Source organism: Seriola aureovittata, chromosome 23, assembly GCF_021018895.1.
Source record: "Seriola aureovittata isolate HTS-2021-v1 ecotype China chromosome 23, ASM2101889v1, whole genome shotgun sequence".
In the NCBI taxonomy this organism is placed as follows: domain Eukaryota; kingdom Metazoa; phylum Chordata; class Actinopteri; order Carangiformes; family Carangidae; genus Seriola; species Seriola aureovittata.
Window position 1 is genome coordinate 10,765,097 of NC_079386.1, and position 21,540 is coordinate 10,786,636.

The 21,540-nt window shown below is 39.6% G+C and overlaps 3 protein-coding genes across 3 annotated transcripts; 2 read left to right on the forward strand and 1 right to left on the reverse strand.

The window, feature by feature from the left end:
• Nucleotides 1-1,706: 1,706 nt before the first annotated feature.
• phf23b (PHD finger protein 23b) lies at nucleotides 1,707-6,499 on the reverse strand. Its single transcript, XM_056368765.1, has 5 exons — nucleotides 5,899-6,499; nucleotides 4,603-4,634; nucleotides 4,396-4,488; nucleotides 3,671-4,289; nucleotides 1,707-3,481 (listed from the first exon to the last, which is right to left on the reverse strand). Exons 1-5 carry the CDS (start codon nucleotides 5,924-5,926, stop codon nucleotides 3,288-3,290), a joined length of 966 nt encoding a protein of 321 aa, XP_056224740.1. The 5' UTR covers nucleotides 5,927-6,499; the 3' UTR covers nucleotides 1,707-3,287.
• Nucleotides 6,500-6,622: 123 nt separating this feature from the next.
• Nucleotides 6,623-9,194, forward strand: elp5 (elongator acetyltransferase complex subunit 5). Its single transcript, XM_056368767.1, has 8 exons — nucleotides 6,623-6,942; nucleotides 7,055-7,115; nucleotides 7,217-7,297; nucleotides 7,678-7,889; nucleotides 8,189-8,364; nucleotides 8,447-8,542; nucleotides 8,642-8,742; nucleotides 8,840-9,194. The coding sequence occupies exons 1-8, from the start codon at nucleotides 6,888-6,890 to the stop codon at nucleotides 8,946-8,948; spliced, it is 891 nt and encodes a 296-aa protein (XP_056224742.1). The 5' UTR covers nucleotides 6,623-6,887; the 3' UTR covers nucleotides 8,949-9,194.
• Nucleotides 9,195-9,339: 145 nt separating this feature from the next.
• Nucleotides 9,340-20,390, forward strand: LOC130164207 (CTD nuclear envelope phosphatase 1A). The gene is made up of 8 exons (XM_056368768.1): nucleotides 9,340-11,000; nucleotides 14,178-14,244; nucleotides 15,647-15,765; nucleotides 15,866-15,937; nucleotides 16,234-16,350; nucleotides 16,492-16,603; nucleotides 17,761-17,845; nucleotides 19,128-20,390. Exons 1-8 carry the CDS (start codon nucleotides 10,896-10,898, stop codon nucleotides 19,186-19,188), a joined length of 738 nt encoding a protein of 245 aa, XP_056224743.1. The 5' UTR covers nucleotides 9,340-10,895; the 3' UTR covers nucleotides 19,189-20,390.
• The last annotated feature ends 1,150 nt before the right edge of the window (nucleotides 20,391-21,540 follow it).

Here is a 21,540-nt window from a genome sequence, read left to right on the forward strand (position 1 = left end):
CACACAGAAACAAATCAAATAACTGCAGGCAAATAATCCTGTTTTTCTTTTAATGATGTGATTATTGTCTGCAGGAACTCAGCTGGCTAGACCAAGAGATCTTTTCCCGCCTGCCTGATCGCTCGGACCTCTCTGTGGGTGATGCAGGGGAGACGGGCAGGGATGCGGACGGTCGCCCTTTTCATTCAGAGACTTTCCTCGCCCCGACAGAGAACCTCCAACGCCAGCGCCAAAACCAGTACCAGTACCAACGTAAAGCCAACGAAAAGAGGTGAGGACGAATGAAAGTGTGGCGTGATGAAAACCTTGTATCATACAGTTTGAAAGGGTTCAGACTTTGGGAGGAAGTTTTTTAGTCACACATAATGAAATTAACACAGAAATAAAACTTTAAAAAATGTGTCTTGCATCTGTTGTATGTGCCAGGGTAACTGGAAATCTAATTAACTCACAACTTAAGTCATGTGAATAACTCCACCTTTTTAATATTAACTATCATCTAAATCAATGTGATAGAATTGGATCTCAAATCTAAAATTCCACTAATTTGTGACAAGTCTTAGATTCTGTTTCCTGTAATACATTTTCATTTTCTTCATTTAGGTGGTAAATACACAAAACTAAGATGATATAACTTTAAGATGCTTTGGCTGTTCTTCCTTTTCTGGGGTTTTCTTTTAAATAAAATAAGTGTTTTTGTGTGGTAGAAAGTGAATGTTAGTTTTTTTTTTTTTCATTTTCAGTCACACAATAGTTACATCACAGAAGTTCAGAGTTTTGGACTGAGTTTCTTTTTTCTGTCTTTGTTTGCTCTACAGGAGGAAGGTTGCTCCTCTGGACTCAATTGGCAGCTTTCAGATGTCCAGTTTCCGAAAACGGAAGGTGAGTACAGAGAGAAAAATGCACTTTGAAAACTCTCAATAAAGCCACTACACTAGAGGCTACGTTGAGACGAAGAGGCACCCAGACTAGTTGTCTAACATTGTGGACACTTATGTCACTTATTTCCAAAGCAAATAAGCCAGAGTTATAATGTCATTTAAATGCTGCATTGTCGCTAAACACGTAGTCTTTATACATAAAGGGCTGAAGCAGAAAAGAAGTTGGCACAGTTTTAATGAACATTGAATCTTTATCAGTATTTAAATCCTAGTTTCAATAGCAGACTTGAATGTCTGGGTCTATTTTCCTCTTCATTTCTTAGATGACTTCTATTTCACATCATTTGCATAAACAATTTTCAACTTGTACGGCTTGTCCGTGATTTTCCATGACACTAGGAGCCACTCATAAGGAGTACAACAATGGTTAATCATTAATAATTCATTAAGACCTTGTTCTTGTCTAATACTGTATGAAGAACTGAGCATTGATATTCTGTTACAGGATGAGCCCGACCTCGACTGGGAAGACTACCAGGACTGAGATGAAAATCCAACAGCTGTGCTCTTTCCTCACACGTTCTACATGCCAATTCATGTGTGATCTCTGTCATTTGTGCCATATTTATTCATTAACTTCTATTTAACTCACTGCCATGCTATCTAGTGAGATGCCTGTTGACCATCTCCCTCTACTGGTAGAAGACACAAACATGACAAACACTATGCTGTGTGCCAACATCTAATAAAATCTGAGAAAATACCTGTTTCAAGTGTTTTTTTTTTTAATGTTGTTTCAATAAAAATTATTAAAAATTCCACATCTATGTTCCCAAAGACTTTTATTTTTCAAGCTACAATTAAAGAAAACAATATCAGACTGCAGAAAATATAGATTTTGCTTGGGTATTTTCTCTCTTCACTTTCACATATGTACAGTTGTCAAAGAACAGGATATGTACACAGAATTGAAGTTGTAGAGAGAGTGCAACTGCTACTGGAGACTTACCAAGACTCTCCCACCAACGAAAGAAAAGCACATGGTAAAACCAAACAACATAAACAAATGCCACAACCTACGCGGCGTCAACTTATTTTCTGTACAACTACAACTTTGTTCTCGATGTGAGACAATCTTATGTCCATTCTCTGATGCGGGTGCATCTCTAAACCCGCTCCTCAGAAAGCTAAGAAATAAACAATTATGTGAAATAGAAAAACAAATATTTTACAACCATTCATAAACAAGCCTCGGAGCCACTTTGACATTGTAAAGCACTGCCAAACCATTCATCTTACAGCAACATTACCCCCTCAGACGATGAGTTTTTAAACAAGAAAAACAATAACCACACATGAAACAAAAACATCAAAATTTAACAGCTTTCAATGTAAATGTTGTTCATGGTAAATGGCTATCAACGATTGATTAACAGCCAGACAGGGAGAAACATTAAGCGCTCAATCATGAATGTACACAGCTACATGCCAAGTACAGATTTAATCAGCTGTAGCTCATCATGTTCCCAGTACCATCCACATACACAGTGGAAATGGTAGCGGGGTTTATATTTAAAAAGTGCACTGCTGAAAGAATTGTCCGTGTGCAATTTGAAATTTAGCAATTTAGACGCAATTGCAGATGAAAAATAATACGTTAGCTGATTCTATAAATTCAAAGATCACTTATTCTACAGTGAGATCTCTACGTTTTATCGTTCAGTGGTTGCCACTGACTACCAGAGAGAAAAAAAAAAGGCAAACTCAAAAATAAACTGCCAAAATACGAGGGAAAGTAAAATGAGCTGCCCACCTAGAATTGACATACCTCTAAACAAATAACAGGAGTGACATTTCCATTTCTTAAGCTATACATTTTGCCAATGTGTAAAACTTTCATTGATTTAAAGCCAAGAGGAAAAGGCTTTCAAACTGAAAATGGTACTCCTTGAGACACTAAAGGAAATTTTCACTGATTTGTCAATATCATCAAGAAATAACTTACAAGTCAAAATGCACCTTCAGTGAATTTTAAAACAAATGTAAAAGTATATGTGCAGATCACCAGCACAGTATATAACAATAAAGCCAATTAATGTAGGGATTAATTAGTAAAAAATAAATGATTCTCCACTGTCACTGTCGCCTTCTGTCCAGTTCTTCACAATAGCCAAAGAATAAAGACTAAGAGGGGGGAAAGTTTAAAAAAAAAAAAAAAAAAAAAAAAAACGGTGAGGGATAAATAAGAATGGTTGTGATTGTCAAAAGAAATCCTACAAACCGACAATACAGTTGCCATCCAGGTGATAATTTAGGCTGTTTTGGCTGTAGGCATCAAAGAAAATAAGTGTCAGAGGACAGCAAAAACAGGGAGGGTGCTCCTCGTCCCTCCCATCCTCTTAATCTCTAGGTGTCTTTTTTGTGTCCTGACCGCCGCAAGTCCCTGCACTTGTGGCAGTAAAAGATGTCGGGAACGTTGGACTTCTTGATCTTTGCGCATGACAAGTGCACCCATATGCCACACTGGTTGCACTCGATCATTGGCCGTCCTGCGAATGGCTTCCCACAGTAACAGGTGATCAAGTCCCATGAATCGTCTCCTGTGATGACACAGAGAACACAGTTAATATGCATATATTAACTACTGAGAAAAAAAATGTTACCAGAGATTACACTCAAAGGTTTTGGAATTAAAGATTTGCTTATAAGATACAAAAAAAAAAAAAAAGGAAAAGACAATGTTGAAAAAGATTAAGATAATTTCATAGCACAAAATCACAATTACATACCTGACTCCACCATGATGTCTTCATCTGCGATCCAAGTCTCACCCTCACTGGAGCTCATCTCTGCTTCCCTGATGGACTCGTCAGGCTGCATCTTCCCCAGGCCCTGCATGCTCGGGGTGGAGCTCCCATGCACTGTCAGCTCCTCTCTGATGGGTCGTACCTCTGTATGCGTGTGCCGTGCTTCTGAGTCTGTCTCACTTTGAGCAGCTGAACTCTTGAGCTTCTTCGCTTTTGGCTGTTTTGAGTTTTTGCTGCGTTTGATTCGTGCTCTTTTCTCACCTTCACTACTGCCACTATCTGCTGCCGTCATGGCAGAACCCAGTGACAACTTTTTCAGTTTTTTGTCCTTCTTGCGCTCTGCCTTAGTGCTGGCCTGGCTCTCATACAGGGAGTCTTTAAGGCGCATCTTGTCCAGCAGAGTGCTATCAGAGTGCATGCGGCGAATATTTTTGCCCTTATTTGCTCGAGCTTTACGGACAAATGTATGGATGGTGTGGATGTCAGAGCTTCCATCTGCCCAAGTATTGCCCATGGAGCTGCTGCTGCCTCCACCACCTCCGTCTGCTGACAACCCTGAACTGTGTGCAGAGCTGGATGATGTCGGGGACCATGAGCTCTCCTACAAGAAAACACAGGGGAAACATTTAGGTATTTTCTCAAAACTTGAGCATGGTAGGCAGTAACTTCCAATTGTAACTTCCACAGTGATATTCAAAACAGTTTACCTCTTTTGGACTCGGGATGTAACCAGCATATGCCAGGACAAAGCTGCAGAACTTGTTGAAGTCCTCGACAGTCCTCTTTTTCCTCTCTGGGGGCTACAGAAAGCAGACTTTTGTTTAAAAAAAGTGAGGCTAATCTAGACAAGCACCAACAACAGGAAGATACTGAATTTACTACTAAAAGTAATCTAAATATTATTAAGTACTCACCAGAGGTTCCGTTTTACACGTCAACAGTGAATCTGATGGAGGGAAAAACAATTCTGTAAGTCACAAGTGAACCCGTCTTATTTTTACAGCCAACACACAGGGTACCTAGGGGTACGATTACACACAAGTGGGCTAACGTTAGCATTAGCGTGCTAACACGGCTCAACAACTAAACCAAGGTTGTTAGTACAGAAATGTTGAGCTTATTAAAAGACCCGCATTAATTCTATATGACTTACAGACTTTACTGATAACATTTTGAGGTGAAAATAGACAAGGCTGTCATCTAATGTTAACTCTAACTAGTTGCCAATAACCGCAACCGGTGTCACTTGATCACTGCCTGAACTTTATACAAAGTCTGGATATTTCGTCATCAGCCATGAATAACTGTTGATCAATTTCATACCAAGATAAAACAAACAATTGAATTTTTAAAAGCGTTACTACGGTGGCTAGGTCTGTTGGCTGCCAAGCTTTTAACTTGACATTTTCTGCTGTCTGGATGCTACCTGCTAACGTTAGCTGACATTTCAAGTGGAAGCTAACAACACGTTATCCCGTCTGCAGCGACGAGGGCAAATATGATTCGGACTGGTTTCATGGTTTCTTCAATTACCTATACATTTAACGAATTGCATCCAAGCACGACAATGATAATTGTGCATTGCTAACTGCTAATTCTGATTCTTAAGAGAGTTAACGTGTGATAACCTAGCTTATCACGCTGGCTTTCTTGAAATGGAAGTGGGAGGCTCGGTAGCTATGCTAGTTTAGTGTTAGCAAGGTGTAACGTTTAACCAGCCGTGTTGTTTCAGCTAATGTTAAAAAATAATTTTTTTCGTGTCTGACAAGAAAGCTACGTTAACTTAAAACAGATAAACTAGGGAGTGTTTCAGAGAGGTGGTTGGGTTACGTTAGCTATCCAGCTATTAACGTTAAGCTAGCTGGATCGGCGCCTTAACTAACTAGCAAGCTAATTTAACTGTGCAGTAAAGATTAACATTAGGTTAGCCAACTACCATCAATCTTATCAAAACACTACAGAATCAACATTGACTTTAACGCAACTTTCATGGAATTTTGACGACAAAACATAAGTTGGGTCAAGAGCAATGCATGTTATTAATACAGCATACGCAACCGAACGTAACATTAACGTTAGCCATAACTTACATTAGGTAATCAGTTTTAATGTCCGTAAAAATATGACAGACAGATTTCAACAGTGAACAGATTAACACCACAAGCAAACAGTTCGTTTAATGTCTCGGTCCTCATACTGGTAAAACATACCTTGGTGCTCAGACATTATGTCAAGCATTGTCGCCTCACCGACAAGGCCTCGATCCAACAAACAGAAGCAGCAGGCGAGCTAGCCGGAGAATAGCGGCCGTCGCTCTGTGCTTTCCCCCCGGCGTGGCTGCACCTTACCGCCGGCCAACTTTAGCAGCAGCAAGCCAAGGGCGCGTAAGACTAAAGATACCCTTCTTCAAAAAGCCGTCCACTGTGGGGTAGAAGTTGTTGTACCCCTTCGTTGGGGTTCCGTTACAACAGCTACCGTTAACGTATCAAAAGCAAACCGCCTCTGGCCACACTAACGTTATTAGCCCGACAAAATACTAATTCCTCTGTCGTTTAACGTGCTGTGCTTAAAGCTCCGTTTTCTTCGTCACTACATTTATATAACCATCGGCACTGAAATATGGCAGAACTGTAAAATGCCCTGAATAAACGCGAGCGCTAGCTAATGTAGGTCCATAATGGGAACTTCTCGGGTGAAGTTTTTTGTATCTTCGCTGTCCGCATACAAAACGACTGGAGTTTTGACTTTATTCCGCACGGTCTTCTCCGTGCGCGGCAGAAGCCTCTTGGTGCTGCCAGCGTTGTGTTTCTTGTGAGGTATATTGGGTAACGTAGTTTCTTGCGCTATTCGCCCCAACCCAACCACGGCTTGTAGATGTTGCCGAACTGCATTTCCCATATGCGATCACTACTACGTTTACAGGAATTCTGGGATGTGAAGTTTTTGAGTCTTTCTACGCCAAACATGCTACCCAGCGAAACATGTTGGACTCGTGAAAGCTATATTTCCTGTGAAATATAACTTGCTGCGACTTTCAGTGCTCGTCATTATAAACTTTGAGAGATGCCGTTTTTCTGACGTTAAGTTTCAGTGTTCTCCAATTTTTGTTACGGTATTCACGTTTCAATGGGCGGTGAATCAACAGCATGCTAACTAGCTAAAGCTACCTGGACTTTATATAGTTTATTTATACAGTACCATGTTGCCCGAATTATTGCTAGGCACTGATGCTGGAGGGTTTCTCATAATACGAGGTAAATGCCGTTGTAAAATGTAGAATTTAAGTCTAAATTGTAAACAATAACTGTTACCTATGTGAATCGAAGAAATAGCATACAGTCATGTTATTTATACTTGCATTGGCAGATTCTGCGAGTTATTCTGGTCGACACCTCCTGAAGAGCTTCATCAACGCTGCACTGAACAGGTATTTAAATGTTTATGGTGACAGGTTAGTTATGTCTGTCCTATTGCTTGTCAAATTAGTTAATTTCCTAAAATCAACGTTGATATGTTTTATGTATATAGGGAGGAATATGTCCATGTCCTTGGCTTTGAGGGCAGTGAGGAAGAGCTGAGAGATGGATTAAAAGGATCACCCACTCAGAGGTAACCAACATCAGTGTAGAAACGATTAATCGATCAACAGCCACCTACTCTGATATTGGTGAATAGTTAATTTACCAAGCAAAATGCAAAAGATTCACAGGTACCAACTTCTCCAATTTAATTTGTTCCTCTCCTCTGTTTTATATCTTTGTTAAATGAATTTCTTCGGGTTTTAAAGTGTTGATCAAACAAAACAAGCAAGATATTCAAATGCATCATCTTGAATTGTTGAAACTTTTAACTTCTGTGACAATTTATAGACTAAATGATTAATCAGTTGATCAATAATAATGGAAATTATAGTTTGCAGTCCTTTTTACTTTAAGTGTATTTAACCTATAACCAAACTGACCATTAATCAACTGTTTCTGTCTCTTCAGGCTACACTTTCACAATGCTTTTACAGACCCCCTTGGCTGGACTGATCACCCAGCTTTCACAGTTTACCAGTTCAATTTTGAGGAACTTACACATCTGGTCAAGCAAACATCACATCCCAAACCAGCTATCTTGATAATTGACTCTCTTTCATGGATTTTGAGGCATGTTAGTCCTCCTGCTGTTTGTAAGACTCTTCAGCAACTTAAAAAAGGTGATGAATTATCCTCTAAATGTCTGTATGTCAGTGTGATGTCCAGATTTTATGTAATTTTACTGAATAAAAGAAGGTATAGCATCCAGGTTTTAAGAATGACTGTAAAGCACTTAGGTTAGATTATCTTTCAGGAAAAATCGAGCAAAATACACCAGTGCAAATATTTATTAAAAATGTTTCTAACTGTACCATCCTATTGTCAAATTATCTTGGTTGAGTGATTTTGAGTAAAGTGGAACTGTAAGACTATCCAGTAATTACACTATTGAAGTTTGTCTTTTCTGTGTTTTCATTAGGGGGAGCTGTGAGAGCTATTATTGGTCTGCTCCATGCAGATATGCATCAGAGAGGCACTGTGGGAAGTGTATGCCATTTGGCTTCCTCAGTCATCACTGTGGCACCTGGAATGAAGGGAGATGAAGCAGTGGCAAAGATAACGAAGCGCTCAAAATCTGGGAAGGTTATACAAGATGTAAGCAGTGTTTCCTTTGGGATGACTATTTTGTATTACCACACTGTTAAAAATGATCAATAACTTTATTTTTTGTGGTTAGGAGGAGATTTTCAACATCAAAGAGGATTTTACAGTCACAGTACAAAGCAAGCTCAGCCATATCGGACCCAAACAGCCAGACCCTGAGGAAAAGGAGGTGCAATATAACACTTTTCTTTGTGTCGCATCAATAGAATAAAGAAAGAGTTCAGATGTGGCAGGGCTGAAAATGTTTTTATTTTTTGTGTTTTTGTAGATGGACCCAACAGCTAACTTGACCTTCAACCTTCGCCTATCTGACACAGAGCGTGAAGCCAAGGGGAAACTTGCACTTCCCTTTGTCTTCAGTAAAGAGAAGTGAGAGACTTTTCCACAATTATCGTATTTTTTTTAACAGTTTTTTCATGTTATTTTTCCAAACAATCTAAAAATACTGTCTTCTCTTCATCTTAAGGAAAACAGCTCTGCTCCACTCAGGCCCAGGTTCAGGACGAATTCTCTATGAGCCTGATGCCAACGACGACTATGACCAGGAGGATCCAGATGATGATCTCGATGTGTAGAGTTAGGGGATGAAACCTAGGCCTAAGGCCTGAAGCCCTAAAAGATTGAAGTTTCATGTACTCTCAGTGCAGTTTCACAGCCTTAACACCATCACGTACAGCTTTGAAGATATAATTTAATACCTTAAATTCCTGTATGAAATTTGTATTATGTTTATAAAATGTTTTTTCCTCCAATTCTTATTGATCACCTTCATTTCAAATGTTTTTTTTCTTATTGAATAAAATTATATTATTATAATATTACTCTATATCACAGTTTGCTTTTTCATAAAACTGATTGTTGTAAATGTAATGTATGATCTCATGTCCTAACCACTGTACCCCAGTGAGTTACTTTTAACACAATCTTGTTTCATAGTATTTATTGCAGTAGTCCTCAACTTGTGGGTTTGTAAGGGGACACGACATGATTAAGGTGAAAAGAAAAAAAAACATACTTCGCTGTTACACAAAATCATTTTTCTTTTAGACTTTTCTCTTAAGGTCTTTTTCCTTTTTCAGAGCCTCTAAAAATCTTACAGTACAATTGAAACATTCGGAGAAGGATGAAATATTGTTCACAGCTGTTCATACCACGGCCATAAAATGTGATGAGGATCACAAGTAGCCATTGTCTCTTTGCCAAACATTATCACTTCAGTAAATTCAAACCTCTTTATACTATGGATGTACTCATGAGATTCATTTGTATAGTTACAGGTCTTACATAAGCTTTCATTTTTTTGTAAATTATGTTAAAATTTAGTTTTCTTAATTGTTGATTTTTAACAGAGATTGATCAATGCCCTAGGTCTGTTTGCACCAGTTAGTTTGTGTTATTTGCATGGCAGTGTCAAGACAGAATGCTTACGAGTTTCCTAATAGTTTGAAGTAATTATTTAAGTGTGGTAAACTTTTTTGCATTACCTGGTCGCTAGCAAGCCTTTGAGTCTTCTGACAGCTGTGAAAGCTGTCCCTGCCAAATACTGTAAAATATACAGTGCCTGTAAAAAGTATTTACCCGCGCCTAGGGATATTTTCATGTTTTATTGTTTTACAAGTTTAAATCAGAAGTATAATGAGGTTTATTGACACCAATTAAGCCACTGAAATGAAAGCAAAACTTTATGTAAACACATAAGTGCATACCAGAAATAAAGTTGAATTCCAGGAGGGCTGCCAGAGTAGCTCCAAATTGCGGAATGAAGTAAGAAAAAAAAAAGACAAAATAGTTGGATGCTTTTGCAGACTTGAATGGACTGCCATCTTCGCTCGTCCACGTCTGTTTATTTTCTTTCCACGTGGGCGTGCTGCGCGCAACCACTGGGTTCCTCGCGGAAGTGACGGCAAGGCGGCGATGGCGGCTCGCAGTTTCATTCCGGATTTCTACTGGACTACAAACTGATTTTAACCGGCCCGGTTAGACTTTGGGGAACTTTTGTAGAGCTGTCTCTCATCGGACGCCGCACAGAGAGAAGTCGCGTTGAACCGGTGCTTGACAACGAGCGGCCCCACAGCTTTTTTTGGGGTATTTTTGTCCAAGGTTCAAGGTGGTCACCCTGTCGAGCTAGCGGTAGCTCGGCAGCTACTAGCTAACGTTAGTTGGTACACAGCTAGCTCCTGAGCTAGCTTGTCAACTAGCTGCGTGCTAAAGGTCCATACAGCAGCAGTCGTCGTGCAGCAGCTTCTCTTTTGACCACGTCCACGTTTGTCTTTCACAGTGACGATGCGAATGCACTCTATTTAATGCTAATTGAGCCACAAGTGTGCAGAGCGAGGTACTCACACGTTTGCTTGGCCTCTTGTTAATTTGAATCGCTAGTTTGGCGGCTGTGGCTAAAGACGGATTTTGACTCACTAGCAAGCAGGTTCCCTCAGTAATTGCCCCAACAACTTCGGGGAAAAACGTGCTATCAACTGAGAATTGAAGTTGAGTTGCTCTGGGGTCTTTGCGTGCTCATCAACATGCTGAAGACCCGGCAGTGTTTACTTGGCATCCGCACTTTTCTCGGCGTAACGTCCAGAATATGGGGCGTCATCATGTACATCCTCAGGAAGCACCTACGAACGGTGAGAAGGTGTTTGAAAGATAATTGGTAGTTGTTGTGTTTCTGTGACAAGTGAGCAAAGTCATGGCTTACGTTGCCATTGCTCCCACCATAATTTTTTCAGATCACATCCATCTTTCCAGGGATGCTCAGTTGGCTCTGGGGAGAGCAAGGTTACCGGTGTTTTCTGTCTCATTTTGTGCGTCCATCATGAGGATTTTGCCATATAATCCTTTAAATACGTACTGTCTGAGTAGTTTAAACCTCCCACTTAAGCTCAATAACATCAGTGTCAAATTTATTGCTATATAAAGAGTATATTGAGTAAGAGTATATTGAACAGTTTACACACACTGTCAACAGCAGAGGTACGTAATCTGCCAGATGGGAAGTACAACTGCAACTATATTATTTTCATTTTCGATTAATCTATCCATTTTTATTATTATTAGTTGATAAACCGTTTACTCCATAAAATGAAAATGTCTCACGTTTTCCTAGAGCTCAAGAGGAGGTGTTTAGATAGTTCATTTTATCTCACTAATAATCCAAACCAAGAGATATTCAGTTATCAGTGACATAAAACAGAAACCCAGCAAATCTTCATATTTGTAGAGCTACAGCTGTGGCACTTTCATCACTTTTTTTCTTGATAAATTATTTAAACATTCAATTATCAAAATTGTTTGCGATAAATTTTTGGACAGTCAACTAATTGATAAATAGAGGAATATCGGTGTCTGTTTTTATGTGACGAGACAGTGTGAGTCAATGGCTCAACCAGCTACAATGCAAAGGGAAACCTCCTACATCCAGTCACTAAATTTGAGGAGCAGCCAGCACAAGCCTGCAGGTCACCTTCATTTGCTCACAAATGCCTCCACAATAAACATGGCATTTAGGGTGACAGAAGTCGCCCGTTTGTAACTTAGACACACACACAGGTGTTGTTGAGTTGTTAATAGACATGCATATGTGGTGTAATATGAGTGGACTTCAACTCTAGCTCCATATCAAGCCAACAAAGCTTGGAGGAGTGCCCTGTGTGTTGTAATCATCTTTCTGTTCGAGGTTTGTCTGCAGTTTATTGTGTGGCAGTAACACTTGCGGGTTGTCAACAGGCCCTGAGAGTGAGTAGTCCAGTCCATGTTATGGCTGAAGTGAGAGGGATTATGTCAGCACAGGGAGCGTACTGTTCTCTTTCTCTCCCTCTGTTTCTCTCATTCTCACTCACAGTTTAGCTCTGTTGTTTACAATCTGTGATGCACTGGAACAATGTCACGATCCAGGGGAGCGCTTATGTACTGGGCATTGTAATGTAGGTGATCCTATAGATAGCAATCAAGTAAACCATGACAGATGATTTGATGAACAGTAGTTCTGGTCAGCATTTTATGACCGAGCCATTTCATTACTTCTTAAACAAAGGTATTAATATAGATTTTAAGTCTGTGCCTACCTCAGTTTTTCTCTATATCTTTAATAGCCTTGTGTGCACCAGGTAGACCGCAACATGTTTTTTGTTTGAGTAAGGCCACACTGCACTAAGTGGCTTGATCCAAAAATTTGGATCAATAAAAGCTCTATTGGATTACGAATATTAGGACCAGGTCATAATCCCAAGCACGCTACTATGTGTAAACGGATGACGAGAAGGTTTATTAATCTTACCAACAACAATGTTGCGTAATGGATCTGGTTATTATCTCCTGCATGATACAGTAACAGTATGTGACGCAAGTGCTGAAACAATCAGCTAATCAATACAAAACTCCCAATGTTTGTAGGTTATAGTAAAACTGAAATGAGAAGTTAGCTCAACAACTCAACAATTTCTGTAATCACTTAATAATTATAGTCTTTTTTTTTTCTTTTTTTTTTTTTTCCCAAAAATGACAACTGTGAAAATCTGCTGGTTTTCTTGTTCTTCTATTACAGTAAACCTAATATCTTTGTGTTTTGGAATATTGGTTTGAAGAAGCTGCCTCACTACATCCACTTGGGCTCTGAAATCACATATGTAATCAAGAAAACAATTGACACGTTAATTGATAACAAAAGTTTATTTCTAGTCATGTATTAAGTGTACGTGCCAGTATCCTGGTTGCAGCTGTACAAATGGAAGGGCTAACTGTTCTAGCTGCTTTTCTCCATTACACATTATTATAAATTGAAATTTTTTTTGGCTTTTGGTCAAGAGGGCATAAATAATTGAAATAAGAGGTGTTACTTGTAGCAGTAGTCTGGAGGCAGAGAACTCAGTTTGAGTTGCAGGCCCGAGGTCCAGATGGACGCACTTGGAGGTGCAAGGACCTCAGTTGAGGGTGAGGTACCCCTGTGGTGCCCAGAAGCTGCTGCCACCAATAGGCTTCCCCCAGGCTCACTCTGCCAGGCAGCAGTGGGAGGGGGCACAGAGGGAGGCCCTGTCCAAGGCTTAGGTACCAAGCAGCCCAGGCTCAGTCAAAGTCACCCTGCAAGTCTTCCTTTCTATGTCTGTCCCCATGCTCCGGTGACACCCACCGACAGCTGGGGGGATAAAAATAGCCCTGTGAAGAAAAGTGCAGAGCCCCTGGGCAAGAGTGGCACTGGAAAGGATCCTCTCTGTCGTCAATTTGACTAGTGCACAGCAAGGAAGTTAGAGAGGAGGAGCTGCAGGGTGGACACAAGAAAGTTAATTTCTGAATGTTGTCCTCTGCTTAATCACTGATGGCCAAAAAAAGAGCTGCTACCCCAGGGATGTATTGTCTTAAAACACTAAAATTAAGTTTTAAGATTTCACTATTTAAAGGTTTTGAAGACCATCATGGAGATATTAGCCTTTTGTCTGGCTCAAATCATCCATAGCACAGTTAGGTTTCTTTATTAAATTGGATTATGTTTTGCAGCAGTTACAATCATGTAAAGCCACTCTTCTTTAATGCCCCAAAGGATTCCTAAAACACTAATACTGGCCTTCTGTGTGAAATCACACAAGATGCCGTTGCCTTAGAAATGAACACAAACAGTTTGACAAACTGTAGGAAATAAAAAGATTGGAGGTTTCACTGCACTTGGTAACAAAAATGTAGCTCACATTTCTCACATATAATCAGAGTAAAAAACTAGATGAAATCTGTCAATGTAATTATGGCCCACCATGTGTGCAGTTTGTTGTTTTAACAGCGTGATTGTCTGATTGTCTGCCTCATTTACTTTGCAGATAATTCAGTATCAGACGGTGCGATATGACACTTTGCCTCTGTCACCCATCTCCAGAAACAGACTGAGTGAGTACACAATTGTTGATATGTCATGATATTACTCTATGGCAGATGCTGTTCTGGCTTAATGCGTGCTTTTACCACATTTGGGCTATCTATTAGATAGTATGGAAAAAAATTATCGGCATCATGAAAACACACACTTGTGACCCACACAGTGTGACCCCTTTCTCAGGGCTTTCCTCACCTCACATGAGCATTACAAGCTCAGACAGACTTGACAGGACTCTTATGATGTGCCTTTTTCCATATAGGGAAACTTAGACAAGCTATTGACTATCTTTGGGTTTATCCTGTACTTGTGTATTTATTTAAGTGGATTACATGGCTAGATGCAAACCAAAGTTAGCCTGTATTTTCTTTCTATTTTTCTTCTCAATTGTTTCAGTAAACCTGTTGTGCTGCATTGGTCAGTTATTGTGTGTGCTCATGATGTTTTAATAGCATACAAAAAAGAATGTGGTTTTGCATTTAAGGCATTTGGGTGAAGTTTGGTTCCATAACATAACGGCGAGATGTCATCCTTGCATCACTGCAATTGAAAACCAAACGAGTACTAAGAATAACGGGGAATTTGTAGCGAGTGTAAGTGAATTTCACTCAGACAACATCTGCATTTTAAATCCAATATCAGTCTTTTGGGCAGCTATAAGTGTGCAAAGGCAGATACCTCCTGAACCACAGCTAATCAATAACATTCATGTTTGATATTAATGAGAAAGTGTAAAATACCAAGAATGTAGTATATGCATTTTTATAATGTAAACAATGTCAGACATTATAAATAAGATTGCATACCAAACCTTTACTCATAAAGAAGCAGCATCAAGCAGAGTCTTTGTCAAGACTCATCACCAGAATGCTAAAATCCAAAGGCTGCCTAATTTGGCTATAGAGAGTAAGACAGTGTGCTGGGTTAACAGACAAAGAATTACACCAGCAGATAAATGTCAGATTGAACATAAGGCGGTTCATTGACCAAAAGAACAATTCGTTCCTGCCATGATGCTACCAATGACAACTGTTAGTCTTAAAAAGTCATTTACACACCTAAATAGTTGACTATTTATGAAATCCTGTCACAGACAAGCTGAAAGAAAAAATAATTCTTTCACTACAAAGCCTTTCCTCCCTGTAAAAAAGAAAATCAAAGAGCAGTGTCTTACTTATACATGAAAAATAAGCAAGCTGTGGTTTCAAAGTGAAGTCAGAGGTAAGAGAGCAACCTGGTTTCTGACATTCTGTGTGTATATGCAGATTTTAAAGTAACTACCGTAAGTTATTAAAGTTCATGTAAAGGTGTTGTGTAATTTCCTGTTTAGCTTAATTTCTCCTGTTAACCCAGTTTGTTGCGTATGTGTACGTGTTCTGAATAAAGTACATAGTATCTGTATTATCTGATAAACAGATGCAGTAAAGAGGAAGATTCTGGTTCTGGACCTGGACGAGACGCTGATCCACTCTCACCATGACGGGGTCCTTAGACCCACAGTGAGACCTGGCACGCCGCCAGACTTTATCCTCAAAGTATGGGCTTTAACACACGCATATGTTCGTGTTTTAACACAAATCCATCCAAGTTAAAATGCTGTTTTTGTCTAAATGAACTGTTTCCTTTCCCATGCAGGTCGTCATTGATAAGCACCCAGTCAGATTCTTCGTACATAAAAGGCCACATGTTGACTTCTTTTTAGAAGTGGTGAGTGTCAGCCAGTAATCAGTGTTACTGTCTGCGATGAATCCTAGCTTAATTAGTGAATAGTAAAGCACACTGTGAACATGAAGCATCACTGCTCGAGTCTTTCCCAGGTCACCTTTTGTCCAGTCTGTCATCTTCCCCAGCACTCTCCATTGTGCTGCACTCTCTCACTACCTGATGTCATATACCTATATTTGTTCTGGATTATGATCCTTCATGACTTACTAAGCACTGACTGTAACCTTTGTACTTATACTATTGTGTGCATTATACTCTGTGTGTGTGTGTGTACACAGGTGAGCCAGTGGTATGAGCTGGTGGTTTTCACAGCCAGTATGGAGATCTACGGCTCAGCGGTGGCAGACAAGCTGGACAACAACAGGAACATTCTGAAACGCAGATACTACAGACAGGTACTGCTCAACACTGTATTTATATAGCATATATTATAGCCGGTACTGATGAGGCTCTTTCATCCCATTGAGCTTTTTAAATCTCTTCATTCTCTCTCCTTTTTGGTGGTGTCATTGACTCTGCTTTGTGTCTTTTGCCAGCATTGTACATTGGATCTAGGTAGTTATATTAAAGACCTGTCTGTAGTACATGATGACCTGTCCAGTATTGTCATCCTGGACAACTCGCCTGGTGCTTATCGTAGCCATCCAGGTAAGACTTAAAGCCTCATGGAGTCACTTGCACCCTCTGTAATCACTCTCTGTTCCTTGATATTTTACATTCCTGTACAAGAAAAATACTGGCATTCAAATACCGGGGTGCAGTACCACTGCAGGGGGGTCGAACGTGACTTGGTGGAATAATGTGGAGTGAAACTGAAGTTGAAAATGCTATTTTTTGAAAGAAAGTTTTAAAAAAAACACAGGTGTCACTAATTAGCTAATTAGTTGCTGATTTCAGTAGTTGCTAGAGCAAAGCCATCGTTAATGTAATTTGTTCCACCTGTGCTTTTTCTGCTATGACAAGTCAATATGTCTGCTTTGAAAAGGTCTATGAATTTGATTAACTATAATTATAAATATAATTATGTACTTAACTAGAGTTAGTCGAGTTCTACCTTCTTTATATCTTATATTGTCTTCAAATAAGCAACAAGAACAGCCATGCATAGTTTATTTACTTTAGTGAGTCATTTTTTGGCTGGTGTCAAAAGGTTAAAGCAAGAGTTTGTGGTCAAAGTGACATTTACAGGATGGTAATAAAGGCTAAAACATGGTGTTACAGGGACATACATAGAGAAAAGACGTAAAATCAGGAAACTGCGTCAGAAATGTCGGTTACACAGCAATATCTATCTTAAGTTTGCTAACATCAGCTAAAATAAGTCACCATAAGCTGCTGGTCACAATAGACCAAGTAAGAATGTAGCAACAAAACTCCTGTTTTTGAGCAAGAATGTGGTTAGTTACTTATAGGTTCAACTTTTTCACAAATTTTGTAAGATGACTAATGTGTTACATCTTTCAAAAGCTACGCAGTCTCTCTTTAAACGTTTAGTGATGTGGTTAACTTCACAAGTTAATAAGAATAGGAACAGGTTGAGGTGTATATTCCATTGTGTACATTCATCTTTAACAAAGAAAATTAAATGAGGCTTCATCTTCTTCACATCAAACTTGTGATGAGCCAGAAACAGGACAAATAACAGCCATTTTTTTCTCACTACAAGGCTTGTATTGTAAATGCTGTAACAGTGCATTAAATCTGCCGCCCCTCTAACACTCAGTGACCTCTTTAACAGAGCAGCATAAAAGCACACCCATGTCTTTTTCTCTGACACGACTGACTGGCTGTCTTCTACCCTCCAGACAATGCAATACCCATCAAGTCCTGGTTCAGCGACCCTAGTGACACAGCACTTCTTAACTTGCTGCCTATGCTGGATGCACTAAGGTAAAAGGCATAATGAAGTTTGCATGAAAGCAAATAGACAGTGAAAGTGCAAACACTTAAACTCATGGCTTACTTTGTCCACCATTCTTTGTCCATCATCTAAAGTTTTAAACATACAACCGGAGTTCAGTTCTTTCTCTGTGGTAATTAAAGAGGTGAAGGGTAATGGCTGCAACTAAGTGCACATTACTTTAATTTACATGTTAACAGCTGCCAAAATGTAATTTGGTTACAGATACATTGACTGCACACCTCATTGACATTATGGCATTATTCTGAAGACAGTATTTCAGTGACACTTTTGACAAAAGTTGTTGCTTTTAACTTTTTCCATTAATTTTCCCATTTATATGGCATGGTCTACAGACTGATTAATGACTAAAAATACCCCATTTACTCTACCCTGCAGTTTGTCTCCACCAATCAAACTTTTCAACCTCAAAGCTGTAACCTCAATGCTCAAACCCTGTCTTTCTGTCATATTGTAACCACAGTATACTTTGTAATCTGTCTTGGCCCAAATTTTTCAAAAGTGCTGTGCTTCAAGACATTCTTAGGAATAGTTCAGTATTTTGGGAAATACGCTTCCTTGCACTCTTCCCAAGAGTGAGGTGAGAAGATTGATACAGAAATGGAGTCAGATGGCTTAGCATAAAGACTGAAAGCAGGAGGAACCAGCTAACTAGGTAGTCTGACTACACATTGTATCTAATTTATTTAATTCATATAGACACAGAAATGTAAAAGCAGTTTGTACTTGTATAGGGAGTTATGTGGTGTAACTATTTCTTGGTGAACAGCAGTGAGGTGCATTAACTGTACCATCACAGTCAGTGACTCTATCTGGGCCACACTATGGTCTCAAACACTGCTACTTTGTGCAGCTAGACTGATTAACTGTTGTTTATCAAGTTATAGCACTTAATTTCCCCCAAAAAGCACAGTTTTATATATTTTGTTTTATGTAAGGGTTAAGTATGTGCAAAGGAGACGCAGTGTGTTCATTAGTGACCTTTAGAGCTATTAATAGGCATAGTTTTTCACTTTAAAGAGTCAGGCTAGCTGTTCCAGCCTTTTTCCAGTCTTAATGCGAGCTCAGCTAAACACCTCTTGCTCTTGTTCTGTACTCAAAGCACAGAGATGAAACTGATTCTCTATTTTCTCATCTCACTCCCAGAAAGAAAACAAATAAGCGTATCTCCTGAAATGTTGACCTGCTCCTTTCATGGCTTAGAACATAGAGCCAACTGTTTCAAGTAGCTGAATTGTGCTTCTCTCTTAGGTTCACTGCTGATGTCCGCTCCGTCCTCAGTCGAAACCTCCATCAGCACCGACTTTGGTGATTGGCTGAATCAAGAGGGGCGGGACTTGTTGACCAGCCTCTTCCTCTCTGCCGGCTTCCTTCCTGCCCTCCGTTCCCAAACAGACGACCCACCAGCCCTCTCTGAGCCTCTCAGACGTGTCCTGAGGAGATGAGGGTTGGGGTGACCGCCTAACACGGGATGAACAGTATGGGATCACCAGAGCCCAAAAACTACTGGGGAGGGAGGGGGAGCCAGCTTGTTTCTTTTTTTTCTTCTTGATTCTTTATTTGTATTTTTTTTTTTTTCCAAAACAAAATGGAGCCTCTCTGCCTTATCGCTCCTGATACTGACTGTGTGCGTATGGAGGTGAGCTTGTGTACGTGAGTCGGAGTATGCTTGCTGAGTTCGTTAGTCCTTTTTAAACTTTTTTGAAGATTTGGAGGGGGGGAAAGAGAGGGATCAGCAAAGCAACAAAGACAATTCTACATTATTAATTCTTCTTCCTCTCCATCATCACCAGACGTTGCACTTCAGCAAACAACTCATCAATTTACTGTCTTAACCTCTCGGATCTACTGAGAGGGGGAAAATAGAAAACCGCCCCTTTTTACACAACCTCATGCCCCAACGGTGATTCATTGATTCCCCCCTAACATGAATGGATCAACTTACATGATGTAATTGATGGACCTTTGCTTGGAACATACCATCCACAGGCATTTTTCTGGACAAATAGCCGAGCAGTCTGAGATTTTTTTTTTTTTAAATTTTTCAGCCATAACCATCATTCTTTCCACAAAGCTCCTCATGGGACTCAGTGATAAAGACTTGACTGAAAAGTTGTGAGAAAAAAAGAATGGCTTGTAATGATATGTGGACTGCCGTGCCGCCTTTCCATATCTGATTGTTTCTCTGTTACCATAATATATGATAATATGACTTCTGCATACCATGACATTTCGCTCTTCCCCTTCACCATTTGATGCCATCCTGATTTCATCTAATAGGAATTGCACTTAATTTTTCCCCCTTCTGTTTTTGTTGCAGTTGGTTTTGTATTTGATTCAAATTTGCAGCCTTCCCCTTTCAGTTTTTACCTGCTCCCCTTAATGTATGGGTTCAACTATTAGACCCTCCGTCTTTAAATGCCTTCTGAACAATGTCGGTCTTGTTAAGGCTCACAGCGGCTTCTTATTGGCTCTGTCTCCAGGTCTGTGTTACTAATAAAACACTTGTCAGTATCGGCCAGTTACTATCCAGCTTGTTTTGTTTTAATATAACATTTTGCAGCTTGTCAGCTGACTAACTTCACTGAGGAGAGAAATTCAATCTCTCTGAGTCAAACTTTTGCTAATAATCTGCTGCCATCATGTGGTGCAACAGGAAACTGCATCGGTCCACTCAGTAATCCTACACTGCTCAAGAGACTCTATTTTGATTAAGTATTTTCCAGAAGAGAAGACCCTTCACACCAAAGTTAGAGATTAAGGTATATTACCTCCTTATTCTCACTGAAGGAGTCTGCACGGGGCGCCACACACATGAATGTATCTGAAAAAAGTTGAACTTGGGTAAAAGCAGTGAGACTTCTGTGTCTGATATGGCACTTTGCAGAACCATTGCAAAGCTGCATAGCTTAGCATTTTTGTGTGTGTATGTTGATATTTACACCTTTTGTAGTAAATGTAGGACTGTCACATTTTAAGGACACCTGTTTAACTTTAGTAGTTATATTTATTCCAGATAACTATATAGCTAGCTTTTTTTCTTTCTTTCTTTTTTTAAATCAGTGCTAATTTGCAAAGTGTTAATTACGTTTTTAACTATGTTTTGCTTGCACTCACCATGTGATTGTCAGCGCACTCAGTAATAGCATACAAGTACGTTTAGGAACTCATCAGTGGTTTCTCATCTGCTGATCAGTCACAGCTGTGACATACATATGCACAGATATGTAGAAGCTGTTTTTTCTTCAACATTTAAATGTTGAGACATGTTCATTAATTTTAGTCATTCTAGTGCAGGCACTATGGTGGGCTAAGAGCACACTGGTATATATTAGCTGCTGTTTCCCAACACTTCTACCTCCACTTCATGATGGTTTTAAAGTGAATCCTAAAGCTTGAAACAGCACTCACCTGTCATTGCCTAAAGTAACTTTACTCCACCTTGTTAAATTTCACAACCTGTGATTGTTAACACTTCCTATGACTGCTTTTGCTTTTTTTTTTTTCTCTTTCACCTTCCTTTGCAGCTAAAGTTCATTACTCTGGAAGCTAACATGGGGAATGGAGTCTCTTCTAAACAAGAGTGTTTCCTGTTGACATAGTGACACAGATGAGGCAAAAATGAATTCAGAGTAGTATGAAAACAAATGCTACATCATCAATC